The 15,872-nt window shown below is 37.5% G+C and overlaps 1 protein-coding gene across 1 annotated transcript; it reads left to right on the top strand.

Moving 5' to 3' along the window:
• Window positions 1-342: 342 nt before the first annotated feature.
• Window positions 343-11,356, top strand: LOC149069081 (uncharacterized). Its single transcript, XM_089250402.1, has 3 exons — window positions 343-709; window positions 4,134-4,273; window positions 4,969-11,356. Exons 2-3 carry the CDS (start codon window positions 4,180-4,182, stop codon window positions 6,528-6,530), a joined length of 1,656 nt encoding a protein of 551 aa, XP_089106528.1. The 5' UTR covers window positions 343-709; window positions 4,134-4,179; the 3' UTR covers window positions 6,531-11,356.
• The last annotated feature ends 4,516 nt before the right edge of the window (window positions 11,357-15,872 follow it).

The raw sequence follows: 15,872 nt of genomic DNA, 5'->3' as shown, positions 1-15,872 counted from the left end.
ATAAAAATATTCAAATTTCCGTTTTTTTTCCAAAAAAATTAAACATTTATAAAAGAAATCAAACATTTAAAAATATATCAAGACAAAAATTTGGAAAGTCCCGTAAAATGTGTCGCGTATGGTCATCAAGGTAAAGTACTATTTTTTTTGTTATCTTTGGATTTAATGGATAAGGTTTTTTTAATTTATATTCTTAAGCTCCCTCCAAAAAATTGGACTATGTACTTAAAAATTACATAAACCAATATAAAATATTTAGATGGCCTAAATAAAATTTGAATATTTCAAAAAAATAATCATATATTTTGTCTGGCTACATATTTATCTTGATTACTTTTCATTCCTTTGGATCTGGCAACGATTTTCGTTTCTTTGTAATGATTGTTGCGCGGTAACCCTCGTCGCTTTACTTTAATTTCGAATGTTTTTCCTGAATCAGATAAATTTAATTAGTGACAACTAAATTTTCGAAAATTTAATGCGAAAAAATTCAAATTTTTCCCAACATCAATTTATTTAGCAGCGTTCGAGTGCACGTTTTCTTGTATTCATCATCGCGGCGTGAGTTAAGCCTAAAGCTTCTTTATTTTTTTTATTGTTGTTGTTGTTGTCGGCGAACTATTCATCGGATTCTTTGTGTTTAAATGTGTTTTCGTTGATTGAAATTCAGTTATGAACCTTCATGAATAGCTGAATACAAAACTCACAAGTAAGTTTTATTGTATTCATCAGTATTGCATATATATATATATATATATATTTGATAAATTGATCAAGGGCAATACACCGGGTCACTTAGGCCGTCGTTGTAATCTCTTATCTCAAAGCTTTTATAATGCATTAGTGATCGGTTTTTAGATAAATGTGTGAAATATATTGAGATGTAGTGGTTTGTGTGTCGTTATTTGTGAATATTTGAATAAAATGTCCACGCGGTGGTTAACCACCATTATTAGCTAAGTGATGAATGCAAAAATTCGTATCGTTCGCAGTGCATGACGGGTATGTTAATCTGTAAATCGTAAAATTCTTAATTTATTTAGTGTTTACGTGTATGCAAACACAATAATGATGGCTTGTTTAACCAACAATAAAATGTGCGTGGTTTTTTCTTTTTTGTCTTTATAATCCCGGGCGGCGTGTATCAATCCTAGATCGTAGAGATGAATCGGGTTGTATTCGAGCACGTGATTGGTTCAGTCACGTGTGACGTCACGAGGTGAGTACAGCGTTGTTAGCGTAACCTTGTTGGTGACGTCACGTGCAGCTAAACCAATAAAAAAAAATTTTATTGCCGCTCTATGGTCTAGGATTGATTAATAACTCCCGGGCGTCCTTTTTTTTTGTGTGTGTATGTGTTTTGAGCGGGAAATGAATGTCTTTAAGGAATTTTCGATCTTTGGTACATTTTGTTTTCATTGATCAAATAGTCAAATTGATCAAAGAAAATGGATCAATTGATTAAAGTAAAATTAATTATTAAAGTGAATTGAATTTGTTTGAAACAGTTTTAAAAAAAAATTAATATATTTTAAAAGACTTACAAATTTTAGTTTCTTGGCAATGACTGATTACTATTATTAATGACTTTGATTAATCTTTATCATTTGAAGTAATTGGAGGCATAATCCTAATTTGTTCTATATCAGGCAGGAGCGTTGGAACTATATCCAACGTTGCTCGTTCTATATCGATTTGGACTGCTAAATTAATTCAGAGTGTTCAGACCCATACCATAAATTACTGTGGGTGCTCCAGCGCCCCCGCCTCAAAGCCACTGTCCCCAGGTTACTTCTTTTGGTCATTCATATGCAGGGGTATCGGAATATATTCGTGGGTTGAGACTTTACCTGTGAAGTTTTTATTTCTGAATATTTTTGGGAGGTTGCTGAGACCCATGTCACAAATTATCGGGGTTGCTCGGACACAGCACTCCTAACTGTGATACCACTGGCATCAGAGCTGGACAAATCACTTAAAAAAATCTGCATCAAATTTTTTTTCAGGGGAACGGTGTAATCCTGAGATTGGTGATTTTCTGTGACTTTTTTTTTGTGTGCTACTGCTCTTGGCTACAATTTAGTAACTACATAAAGAAAATTTTAGGTGCCGATACCAATTTTTTTAACTGCCATGGTTCCTGGAATTTGTCCAGAACTGCTTTGCATCCTCACTATACTCCACGATATATGGGAATTTCTGCATGCCGGAGGTCGAACATGCAAACAATAACATTACCTCTTATAATTTGTTTTAATTACCTAACACCATTTTTCAAAAATCTAAATGATATGCTCCCAATGTATGGTGTACGGAACAGCTGTCGTATGGTCCGCCACTTGGCGATTATTTGGCGCCACACATGTCTGATGGCCCGACGAAGAGTCGCCAAGGCCGTCAGACACTACGGACGCCGAAAAAAAAACCAATAGAAACCACCAAGCATAAAAATAGGAAAAAATATCAGTTAAAAAAAATTACACCTGGCCCATTTTTTTAATAATAAAAAGATCGGGGCATAAGGAATTCCGGGCATAAATATTCTATGCATTAAAACTAAAACCCGGACCCTTTTCTTTAAGTAAACGGATCCGGGCATGAAAAATTCTGTAGGTTCATTTTAAATAATAAACCGATAAAACAGAAGGCATGGCAATGGATGAATAACTAATAAATACAACGAAATAATAAAATGGTATGATACAACCGGAGCAGTAGATAATCCAAATAACTAGAGCTACAGAAGGGAGGAATAATGAGAGAGACGCGCTGGAAATGGAACAACGGCTGCTTAGAATTTTTGAAAAAAACGCGGTGAACAAAAGAAAAATCCTGTTTGTTGAAGCCAGCGCCATCTAGTATCACCCAACGAAACCGGAAAAGTGTTAAAAAATACAGCAACCCAGAGAAGCATTATGACTGTCTTGGCGACTTATAGCGAGAAAAAAGTCGCCAAAGTCGTGGCGGACCATACTGCATCTGTTCCAGTTTATACCATGTACTGCTGATTTAATGAAGTCACTGGCTTGCTTTGCCTTTCCAAAAATTAATAAAACAAATAATTGTTGCATCTATTTTATAGTTAGCGTGATCTAATTTTGCTTTTATTTTGTCATGCCTGTTCATGTAGAGAGAGGGTGCGTGTAAACACCGCCATGACGGCATGAAAACAGGTGTGGTTTTTATTGCGCTGAATTCAATAAGGGAAGAACCAATGTGCAAGACGAGCGAAGATCAGGGTGATCAACACATGCATCGCAGATGACAATGTGTGCATGCGAAAGCTTTGATTCAAGTTGATCATTGGATTCATCTAGATGAGATTGCACAGGAACTCAACCATTGTCAGTATACACATAGAGCATGAACAATTGAGCTACCAGAAGGCGTGTTCTCGTTGGGTACAGTGACGACTAGCATTAAGCCACACGAATGCAGTTTCAGGGTAGGCGAAACGTGGGTGCATTGAGACGAAGCAAGCATTTGTGTCTGGGAAACATCCCTCGTCTCTCCCTCTTGACAAGTTCAGAAAGGCCTTGAAAAAAACCTTGACGTCGATTTCTTCTATGCCAGTTTTGATGCATTGGGTTACTGATGGAATAAATGTTTCGACAACCGTTGTGTCTATGAGGAGAAATAATATGTACCAGTGCTTACTGGATTGTGTATCTCTTTGAATTCGTGAATAAATGTTTTCTCTCGTAGGGCTTTGGCACAGATTTGGATCTGTGAAAAATTCTTTAAAGTTGGTGGCTATGTGATCACATTATTTTGTTATTAAGTAGTTAACTTTCAAAATTTGTATTTTGCCAAACAAACGATGGTGAAAATGAGCCAAGTTTTAGGTTTGCTTCTGCACTGCTGCAAGTTAGAGCATTAATATATTTTGTGCTGTTACGTTATAGTGAATTTGAGTTGTAAACCATTCGCATTACTCAAATGGTGTATTGCAAAACACAGTCATCACAGAGAGAGGGGTATGAAATTGGGGAGTATCACAATAGCGTCCGTCCTCCCCTCCCCGTTACACTGTACGCTTTCTTTGTTTTCTGATGTGTCTAATATGATGAGGGATATACAATACTTCACAGCTGTCATTTTGTTGACAGAAGTCTTTTCTTTGTTCTTTTTAGGTGTTAAGTCGTCCTCTGATCGAAGATTAAAAACCAAGCAGCCATCATGGTTGATGAGAGAATTTCTCGCGCCATTGACAATGATCATACAGCTGCTATGAAAATCACAAGTGATGGTCGCAAGATCGTTCGAAAGAAGAGTGAGTATGCTGGTGAACTTTAAGATTTTGGTATTAGTATCTGGAGAGGCTCTGAAGTTAAGGTATCTGCTCAAAGTTCCTTCACCACCAGTTAGCATCATTAGACGTTATTTGATCAGAAACGAACGAATCAAAATAAATACCATCATTGCTTGACTGAATGGTTCAAAAGTTCTATTTTTTTTTTTAGAGTGACTTGATTTGCATAGATCAGCGTTTCTCAACATATGGTCCACAGCCTAGAGGTGGTCTGCAGCAATGGCACAAGTGGGCCGCAGGCAGACTTTATAATTTGACTAACTGAATAAAAAATTATTCAATTGTTTTATAATTTATATATTAATGATATCCATATGGTTTCAAATAACAATGAAGTGCCAAAAGTCATGGGATACCTCTACCTATATTGCTACATTTCACTGAGTAAAAAGAGATCCCACGCGATATTAAGTGGTATCCCTTGACTTTTGACCCTTTAGCACTGAAGTCATGGGATACCTCTTACTATATTACTCCGTCTATTTTCACATTCTTGATAGCCTCTAAAATCTAATCAGCTTAGAATAGTTGGTTATTGATGACTAACATGACGTTTTGGGGGGTAAATTCATGTTGCAAATGATTTTGTCACCTTTTTTAGATGCTGCTTATATCTGTGATGAATGTGTAACAAATGCTTTTTCGTTTGTTCTTAGATGGCAGTACTTTCACTACTTCTGGAAGCGTTTTCGTCTGCGCCATCTGCAAGAAGCTCTTTCGGAACCACTTAATATACAGACGGCACTTGAAGATACACTCCGATAAATCATTCACTTGTCAGATCTGCGAGAAGAGTTTTGTCCACAAACATTACCTGATCTCTCACATGTTGAGCCACTCGAAGAACCAGCATTACCAATGCCATCTGTGCCACAAGCGTTTCTCCCAGAAAGGCAACTTGAACCAGCACCTGAAGTTCCATGCTAACCAGAAGCCGTTCAGATGCGAGGTGTGCAAGAAGGACTTTTACCAGCAAGAACATCTCAAAGCACACATGAGGCAACACAACAACGAGAAGCCGTACAGGTGCGAAATCTGCAACAAGTCATTCAACATAAAGAGTTCCCTTCAGCGGCACATGAACTGTCACACTGGTGCCAAACCTTTCATCTGTGATCTATGCAATAGGGGTTACACGCGCCGTTCTGTTCTCATGCTCCATATCCAGCAAGTGCACGAAAACAAGAAACCATACCAGTGTTCGGAATGCTTGATGTGTTTCTCCCAAAAGGGCAACCTCCAGGCTCATTTCAAGCGAAAGCATCTCGAACCAAAATCTGAGAACAGGCGTTACAAAGAGAAGGACAACAGGAGCAAACGAGTTGTACGAAAACAGTCTTCTAAGCAGAATGTTATGAAAAAGGCTGTACCGAAAACTGTAACAAACGTTCCCAAGATCGCGAGTCGCTGTGTCCCCAACGACTTTAGGTCCACTCATGCGCCGTATAAAAATTCTATCACGAACAGTGCTCCAGAAATTCTTACCCGTGTGAAATCCGAACCAGTTGAATTTCCTATCGATACCAACGGCGGGGCCAGCAGCATCCCCGACGGCGGTTGTCCATCGCCTTCCGAATCGGAAGAAGTCTTTCAACTACGGGTAGATGGTGATGAGCTCTTCAGGTTGTTCAAAGTCAGCGAGGAAATCGTGGACGAGGTGCCGTTTCCAAAGACATCTACCAGCTTGGACGCAGAGTCCATCTTGCCCGAAGAATTCCAGGGTCCATATCACTTTTCCAGTGAAGTGCTTCAGGACGAGAGCCGAGCGTTGTCAGATTTCGACATGCTGTTCAACGACCCGAAGAGCTGGGAAGACTACCTGCTGTCTGAACCAGAACTCTTGGACCCGACGAGTTCCATGGGAGATTTCCTCGCCAGCCCATCGAAGGCCAGCATTGTCGGGTTGAACAAGGGTTCAGAAGACGGCGAGGATCTCTTCCCGAGTCTTCTAACTTGTCACGACTATACGGGTTCGCTGTCCGCGAATGCGGATGACATTCCAACTTTCTCTAGTAGTAGTAGCAGCAGCAGCAAGGCTGTCACCCCTGCCAGGTCGTCCAAACAAGTTGAAAAGAAATCTGTCCTGAAGTCTGTCGGCACAGTGAGGAAGGACATCGTGCTTTTCGATCCCCCGCGGAGCAGCGCATCCCAGCTGAACTTGGGGTTCTTCAACCAGCATAAGTTGCATTTGTCTGCGGGTGCCACAGCTTTTGCATAAGGATTTTTGTTCTTTTGAACGGCTCTCTGAGTTGTCAGTCCATCTCTACTCTGTATGCACTATTACGCTATGTATGTCTGTAGCTCATATCACACATAAATATGTGTTATCTTGTACTTACGCACTAGTGCTCGTGATATATCTATGCAAACAAAATTTTTGAAAATCCAGGGGGTTTTTTCATTTACGTATTATTGCGCATTTCTACAAAGTGTGGTCGGTAAGAGTAGGGTGAATTGCCCCTCCTTTCAAAAATGTGAATATCCTGCTGGATCAGCATTACATTCTTCCGTATGTTACGTAACATCTTTGTTTTCCAAATTTCTCGGCAGGTGTTTGTTTATGTGGTAGCTGTAACATAAGAGTGTGTTGCATAATACAACAGAGAATTGATGTGAAATTCTGTTTCAAACTAGGTAGAGCTGTAATGGAAAAACCACAAAATGGTGTAAAATGTGCACAGAGATGAAGCTGCGTCTTTTGGGACAATATTTGAGTTTGTGGATTGTACCGGAAACACCTATGTCTCATCTCCAGTAACGATTGACTGTAAAAACATGACATTGTTATCTGCTGTATCAATGAAGTTACTTTGGTGATGGGGAACGAAACCTTTACACAGTTTTGTGTTTACCCAAATGAAGTATGGGCCGTAATGAAGTCCCTTTGCAATCTACATACCATGTAAGAAAAAGGTTCATCATGCAGTACCTGACGTTATTCAGATGCACCCATCGCTAGGTAGAGCATTCAGCATATGATTATTGATAAACAACATTGGGAATTTTATCGCAATACTTGTCTTCTACGATTTCATCATCTTCACGAATGTGTGAACAGCTTCCATCTCTGTGTATATTTCGCAGCACATTCCGTGGGTTTCAGTTGAAATTTAACCTAACTCTAAGCAATTTCACATAGAATCTCTGCTCCATTACGCCAGTGCACTAACAACTCTTACGTTACTGCTACTGCATGAACAAACACAGTAAAGAAATTTCAAAAAACAAGCGCAGATGTTAGGTAACATAAGAAAGAGAGTTACTGTAATACCGTGTCTGGCTATTCAAATTTTTGAAAGCAGACGATTCACCCTACTTACTGGTCGCACCTTGTAATTCAACAAACACATTTCCTGGTCAGTGTCCAGGTACTTGTATGTCTAATATGTATCTGTACTGATTTGCATCATAATATTTTGTTTCTCGTTATGTCCGTCAGCTATCTTGGAGTTCGTTTCTCTCTCTCTCCCCCCTCCCCCCCCCCCCCCCACTTTTTGATGTAGATTTCTGAATCATTTGCGGAACCAATGTCTTGTCCGCAGCTGGGTCCAATGATTCTCGATTGGATTGTAATTTATCATGCTAGCGTTTGTGAAAAGGTGTACCACCTTTTAACGTTTGTACTGTTATATTACTCGAATTTTTCTATTATTTAAACAATATGTACATTGTGTAGAAATAATTTTATCCATATTAGACTGATGAAAAGATTGCTGTTTTCTGACAAATCGGGTCTTGTATTTTAACCAGTTGTGGTATACGAGAGACTGGTTTAGCATACATTTGATAATGATTGTAACGAGTCGATGATCAGATTTTAATATCAATAGAACATTCTGGGGAAATGATTAGCGTACCCATACTTTTTCTAATGCCAGATTGTTTGTTATGTACAAAACTACCGTGACTATCTTGAACTGTTGATTTTTTTTTTAATTGAACATGCTGATTTAAATCTTGCGTGAAGGTTGATACAGTCAGATCCTGATTAAGTGTAGTTTTTATGTCCCTGTTGATGAATGTGATAAGTTTAAGCAATGCCATGACTTGGCAGCTCCAATTTTCTCCATCTCCCACATTTCCGAAAAATCTCCTTGATTTCAACCATGATAGTCCCACATCGAGGGGGGTTAGCGCACCAACCTCTCGGTGAGTGTAATAAAGGCTGCCTTTCAGAATTGGCAATAAATTTTAGGTCACTCTATGTCATAGCTCTAGCCATCATGTGCAAAAAAACGGCCATGGTGCGACAAAACTTATCAAATGCTCAACCGTGATCCTATCTTACTTTTTTCTGAGCTGTGCTCTGTCGGTAAAAATGTGGATTCGATGGGGGAAAAGATGCCAATCTATCTCATTTGCAAAGTATTTCTCATGAAAGCTGTTGTTACCCATGGGGAAAATAGAATAGATTGCGATTTTTGTGGCTTTAGGTCCATGGCAGGCATTATGCCATTAATTACATTCCTCAGACTTCAAAATCTCTGGTCACCATGAGGACAGAAATTTGGTTTATTTCTGATTACTTCATTAAATCGGTGCAATACAAATTTTTGGGATGTATATTAGCATATAGAACAACATAAGAAGGGGAAAGAAATCCTTTGCAAATGAAACTTTCATTGAAGACCCTATTACTTATCCTGCCAGAGTATTGCAAAGCTCGAGTCATTGGCTATCGTTTTGAAAAAGACCCTTCCCCGTCAAAGGTGGCTGAAACTTTTTTTTTGTTGATAGGTGTCAAGAGACTGTTTAGAATTGCTGGCTAAAAACAAAACTTTACCTTACCAAAACCCATTAATTACATCGTTATATTTCAAGCTAGTGGAATAGGATTAAATATGTATAACTTCTAGGCTGTGTTTCTCGATGGTCTCCTTCACATCGTTGGAGGTGTATTTATGCTCTTGGATATCTGTAGGTTACAAAGGCTGTATTTTTGATCACTTTGTGGTGCAGAGAACTGGCGCATAATTACACCTCTGATGTCACCGCAGATGTAAGTAAAATTTTGTGGACTGGAAGTTGCACAAATTTAATTGTCGTGAAAACCTAAAGGCAGTGGTTAGAACATATGCATGAGTGAGAAATGAATGTAGTGGTTCTTCCCATATAATTGTAATTTTGATGCTGTGAAATGGGGTTTTGTCAAGGTCTGATTGTAATCTATGGGTATAGGCTGGAGTTAGATATTTGATTGTTGTTGATAGCAGCGGCTGTACATTTTCAAGTATATGCACAATTTTTTTTCATTTCTCTAATATTTCCTGAAATCAATTACCATTTCAATGATTTGTAGACTTCTTGTGTTTGATAGAACTATTTTGTTCATTAGGTAAAAGCATAAGGCCCAATTTACATTGGGCAGATACTATAATATGATCCGCAATATTGATAGATTAGTTTAAAAAACCTGAAATTCAGAATTAATTTGTGTTGATTTTGTGGTTGTATCGCCTAAGTCCAATGTGAGCCCTGCTTAAAACTTGAGTACTCTATGATACAGTCAGACCTCTGTATAACGTCACTCTTTGAGGGGGTTAATATCAATGATTCGATAATTTTTCAGTTAAATTTATTGATTATATTGTGATGGGGACAGTCTAAAACTGGCGTTTTACGGAGGCCTTTAATTCTGTAACCCAGCAGCATTCCAATCGTAAGGGAATTTGTAAATTTTATTCACAATTATGAAGTAACATTGTGAAATGATGTGCTGCAGTCAGATTGTCATTGTATATTAGCAAGCCATTTTATTCTATAAACCTATGTGCGAGTTTATTAAAGTTGTGTGTGTTGAATTAATTATGGATACATGAGACTTCTGTGTTCTTTGGTCCCTGCTCCTCGAAATTGATTTGGTTGGAGAAAAATTTAAGAACAATATACATACTAGTCTGTTCATGGCATTTAAATCATGGTTTCCATATTTATTGTCTTCTCTATCCTGTTTCCTGACAATGCATTTATAACATCTTTTTTTTATCCACTTGTTCTTTGGAATGAGTAGATTTTTTTCCCCTTCCTTTGCTATGTGAGTAGTCAGTGATTTATTTTCGGTTTTCAAAATTCATTCCCAAAAAGAATTGATTGTGGATGTTCCAGTGCATTTGTGTATTGTCGTTTAAAATAAGGTTTTTGCTACAGTCGTTAAAAGAAAAACCATTTTCTTCTCGTCAGTTTTTAACAAAATGAATGAGATTCGATTTTGACAGACCATTTGTGTTTCTGGACTTGATTCTTTTACAATATCAGTTTGTGAAGTTTACACTTGGGGGGAAATATAAATTGAAGTTAGTAACCGAAATTCAATTTTGTTAACTAATGAATTGGAACATTGGCGTTCAAAATGTTAAACTTGTATTCCATTCATTTGCATTTTTTTTCTCATTGAAAAGATTATTTTTGGTGCCTGTATCCAAATAAGATTTCATATTTTCTGATTTGAGGGGAAAATGCCTGTTGAATTTTCCCCCCACTTGATTCGGGTGTTTACGATGGCTAGTAATTGATATTTGCTGTATTTTTGTGACAGTGCTTTTCATTTTAGACTAAATTTCCGATTTGGTGGGTATTGTAATCTTTCAACTGATTTTGGATGACTTGTCTCTGTTTGGACCATTTTACTGTGCCGATTTATGTGTTATCTTTAGTCATTATTTACATGTATAATTTGATAGTTGGATTTTTTTAATACTACAATGAATGAGAAATGTGTGACTGTTTTGTGTGCGATGTTTCAGAATAGGTATGTAACGGGTGAAATTTGAAAATTGGTGTACGAGGAGGGATTTGCATCTGTCGGCTTATTTTATTTTTGTCTTGTAAATATAATGGAAGATGTATGTCTGTGCGTGTGTGTGGTTGAAGCATCATAATTAAATGTATGCTCGTGTATTCAATTATTCAGGGCATGCTTTGATAGAATATAGTGTTTTTGAGGTGCACATGATGAAACATTTTGTACGTGGTTCTTTTTTTTTTTTTACTGTAGCTCGCAACAATCATTACAATGGTGACGTTTTAATAAAGTTGCCCAAGTACAAAAAAAAAGTTTGTTGTTTTTTTTCTCGTGTCATATTTTTTGCGTTAACACCACCTACTGGGGCCATAGATAATGGTATCATTGAATCTCTGAGCGCAAGTGGTATCATGCAATAGCCAATTGCTTTTTCCCCCAATGATTGCCAATCCAAATGTTTACTTTTTTTTTTGTTCGGAGGTGACAATGAATCCGCCCTTTTGCGAACTGGGGTTATATCTGGGTAACTATTACTTCCAGACACTAGACTTGAATCGATTTTTCGGGTAATTAATGAACATTAGGTATTTTCAAATACAAGGTGATTATAATTAAACTGACAACTCCAACCTATATGTAGTGCCCATTCTGTTATAGGCATGTATTTCATTGAAACTTGATACAATCCACACTCGTTATAATCAGGGTTGGGTTTTTGACTTCAAAAACCTAAATGAATGCCTTTTGATAATGTTTTGAACACAATGGGTGTACATGATGAAAAACTTACTTTTTGGCATATTACAATGTTTTATTTTTAAACAATTTATTAATTATAATTTGCAATTTTGAATTTTGCAACATAAGAGTCTAGAACATATAATATAGTTTTATGGTTTATTTATCTAACCTACTCATTACCTGAGTTCAATTTGCTAAGTGGAATAGAGCTGCTTATTCAGAATATGTATGATAAGGCATCAGAGTTAGGTTTTGACCCCAGAAACTAACACGGTATCAAAATCTTACTATCAATGATGTCAAATAGTTTTTAACAACTTGATAGATATGTTAACTAACAAATCATTTACTTTTATTTAGATTAAAGGGTTTTTATATTCAGAATTATAATTACTGAGGAAAAATATATATTTTGATATTTTAAATTTTCTGATCTGCCCAAAATTTTATTCCGTATAAAAATTCTCATGCATCATCTGTTAATGCACTAATTAAACTCATTTATTTCCACCTAAAAATTTCTTAGATCAGGGTGTATAAATTCACAGAGTTTTAAAGTATTTTCAACCAAAGCAGAGCTAACGAAACTTGATACCCAAAGCATTTGTTTTACACGTTTGAATACAGCTTCAATTGGAAAACGATTGCATTATAAATGCTAGTAAATGTACCATATCATAGTGCAAAAGTAAGAATAAACCAAGTTTGACATATACAAGCTAGCATTGCTAAATTAAATGACATTTTAGTCCTACAATTTAGTATTTTGATCGCTAGATATATTTCAATGTTATACGCAATAAGAGTACCGTTTTAAGTATCCGTGGTTATCTAGATAATAACAGAAATCAACATTACATACATGACGTAATAAACTTTTTTAAACACTTATCTATATATATATAAAATTGATTTTCTGTGTGTGTGTGTATGTTCTCTATACAAATCTACAATTTTAGATCGATCGTCGCCAAATTTTGCATATATACCAAATGGGACCCGACTTGAACGATAGGCTACTTTAAAATTTCGTCAGACCAGGGCAAAAAAACTGTCCGGCAACAATGGTTTTTGGGCCTCAACAATCACTTTCGGAACGTTTACTTTGGTTACCGTGGTTCCCTAGCGATGAGTTTCAGACGTGTTTATGTCTTTACAATGGTTTGTCACTTCTTTAATGCTGCCAGTTATGTATAATAGTTTATGCTTTTATAATGGTTTGCCACATTTTCAATACTCTCAGTAATGAGGCTTTTTGAATAGACGTCATAATCATCGCTTTGAGGGTCAGGAAAAGGGTTATCCTCATAGAAATCAGTATTAAAATTGCCGATTTAACTGCATAAATACGGAAATTTAGTGGGGGGGGGGGGTTCCTGCCACATCAATAATTTTAAAAATTAAATTGAATTCTCGATTTTTGAAATATTGAATTCACTTGGAGATACGAAGCCCAGAAAATTAAAAATATGAATAATTTGCCGGATCTACTTTTGAGTTTGATATCCATGTAATAACATTGATTTCAACTTTTTATTTACATCTTCTCAAGCATGAAAATTAATGCCTCCGTATTGTCTTTTGATATTTATTTGCATAAATTCATATAGTTTAGGATGTTTTTAAAATTAATTATGGGCCCCGTAAAGTGCATCGAAAAAATTTCACAGCTTTAATTAAGCATTTTTGGAAGCTGAAACGCAGAAATTGATAACTTGAAGTTCAGGGGGAGGGAATCGAAATACCTAACACCCATAAAAAAAGGGGGGGGACTATTCATTTCTACGTTTCTTTAAATTTAGATTTGTTTATTTCATGAGTCGCCATATTGGTTAACTTAGACGGTTTGCATGTCCCTCAAAGAAAGAGGGAGATATCGCATGATCCAAAAAGGATCATTGAAGAAAACCCGGGAAGCGCCGGGTATTGTAGCTAGTCTGTTATAAAAAGAGTACAGCAGACAGTTTATATCGATGCAAACATACACTGCTCAAAACAATTAGGGGAGCACGTGGTTTTAACAAAATTACGCAAAGATGTATACTGATAAGTAACATAAAATGAATCATCCATAATTTAAAGCCTAGCAGGAAATGGAAGAAGAAAACTTCATATGCAAATCAAAGTTCATGACGTCAAAAACCAGAAAAATGAGATAAGGGCAGAAATCGGGATATTGCAGAAACGTCTGTTTTACTGCCGTAACTGTGAAATTCGATTGCGCTGTATTTTTTTGAGACAAGGTGATTTACTGGAATCCATGGCATGGCGTGTTATAGGCAGACTGGAATCCGGGCAAACACAACGTAGTGTCGTGGACGCTGTTGGAGTCGCCAGAAGTGTTGTTGCAAGGCTGTGGAATCGATTCCAAGAAACAGGAAATGTTAGATGTCAACCAGGGCAAGGTCGGCCACGTGCCACTACAGCAACTGATGACCGGTATGTACGGTTAACAGCCCGTCGAAACAGAACAGAGAATGCTACGCAGCTGCAAAGACAGTTGCTCTTGGCAACAGGACGAAGGGTGTCCAGCCAAACAGTATGTAATCGGCTTCATGAGGGAGGGCTCTATGCACGTAGGCCAATGGTCTGCATTCTGTTGACCGTTGACCCCACGCCACCGTACGGCCCGAAGAAGATGGGCTGCTGAACATCGAGATTGGGAGCAACATGATTGGAGCCAAGTGCTGTTTACAGACGAGTCCCGATTCAGTCTGGAGTGTGACACCCGACGTGTTCTGGTATGGAGGGACGGGGGCACTCGAAATAACCCCGCATTTGTTCGTGAAAGGTCACAATACAGACGAGCTGGTTGGATGGTATGGGGTGGAATCAGCATAGGCGGATGTACGGACCTGCATATCATTCGGAATGGCACTTTGACGGCCCAAAGGTATGCAGACGAGATACTGCGACCTCATGTCATCCCTTACGCTGGAGCCATTGGAGATTCCTTTGTTTTCCAGGATGATAATGCCTGACCGCATAGAGCTCGTCTGGTGGAGAACATGCTTGAAGCTGAAACAATACAGCGTATGGAATGGCCAGCGTGCTCTCCTGACCTGAATCGAAAATCGAGCATGTCGACATGCTCGGACGACGCATTGCTGCGCAACCAAGGCCGCCTGTTACTGTCCGAGACTTACAGATTGCACTTCTTGAGGAGTGGAACAGTATTCCCCAAAGTCTGATCAATAACCTCATCGCATCCATGGCAAACAGGTGTGCAGCAGTCAGCTTTTCGAGGAGACCACGCGGCCTATTAAAACTCATGCATCATGTCTAAACAGTACTTTTTTTTATCGTTTACATGTAACCAAATTGTTGCCCTAAATCATCTTTTTTTCCATATTTTCAAAGAATTAAAGCTTAATTCCAAATTTGATTACGTCTTTTTTCTGTATTGCACATTGATACGCATGTACTATCCATTGTATGCCAATACGTGGCTGTCTCGCACGGTTTTCTTCACTTTTTTGCTTGCTCCCCTAATTGTTTTCAGCAGTGTATATAAGTAGTTGAAGAAATTTTTGAAGGTCAAGAATCATCTTGAATCAAAGAATGTCTCAAATCATTCCATAGTTTCCCTTCATTGTTCATGTTATGCTTTATTCAAATTTTATAAGAAAAAAGCATATATATTGTCCAAAATAATTCTGTCGAGAGTAGAAAGTTATTTTAGAATCATATTAAATATTTATTCTTTGTATAACATAGTCACTTTAAACATTACATGCAATTAACGTGTGCATTTCCAATGGGAATTTCTATATCGAAAAGCAATATTTGAGGTTTTTGACGTGACAGTTTAAACGGTCAAAAACCTGCCAACCCTGGTTATAATGAACCCCTTCGTTTCATGGAAAACATTCAATACGCTACATGGAATAATCTCAAAAAACGTAAATCTAACTTCTTTTTTTTTTCAACTGTTGGAATTTTTCTTGTCCATAATTGATACTGCAAAAAGGAGACTCCCAACTCTTCTGCTTTTCATACTTTACTTGTCTGTATATTCTTTCCATGGAGAAATTGAGTAAAATTATGAGAATACGTGCACGAGGTCAATTTTTGGTC

The sequence above is a fragment of the Pholcus phalangioides genome, unplaced genomic scaffold, assembly GCF_987345545.1.
Source record: "Pholcus phalangioides strain wild (caught in Gottingen) unplaced genomic scaffold, Ppha-v1.0 ptg000024l_1, whole genome shotgun sequence".
In the NCBI taxonomy this organism is placed as follows: domain Eukaryota; kingdom Metazoa; phylum Arthropoda; class Arachnida; order Araneae; family Pholcidae; genus Pholcus; species Pholcus phalangioides.
The sequence above is the reverse complement of the archived record's forward strand: the minus strand, read 5'-3'. Positions and strand labels throughout refer to the sequence as shown.

Bases quoted from the DNA above. Each gene is read 5' to 3' on its own strand.
- LOC149069081 (XM_089250402.1), top strand. From the start codon at position 4,180: ATGGTTGATGAGAGAATTTCTCGCGCCATTGACAATGATCATACAGCT. The intron at 4,274-4,968 runs GTGAGTATGCTG...GTTTGTTCTTAG, and splicing joins CAAGATCGTTCGAAAGAAGA to ATGGCAGTACTTTCACTACT.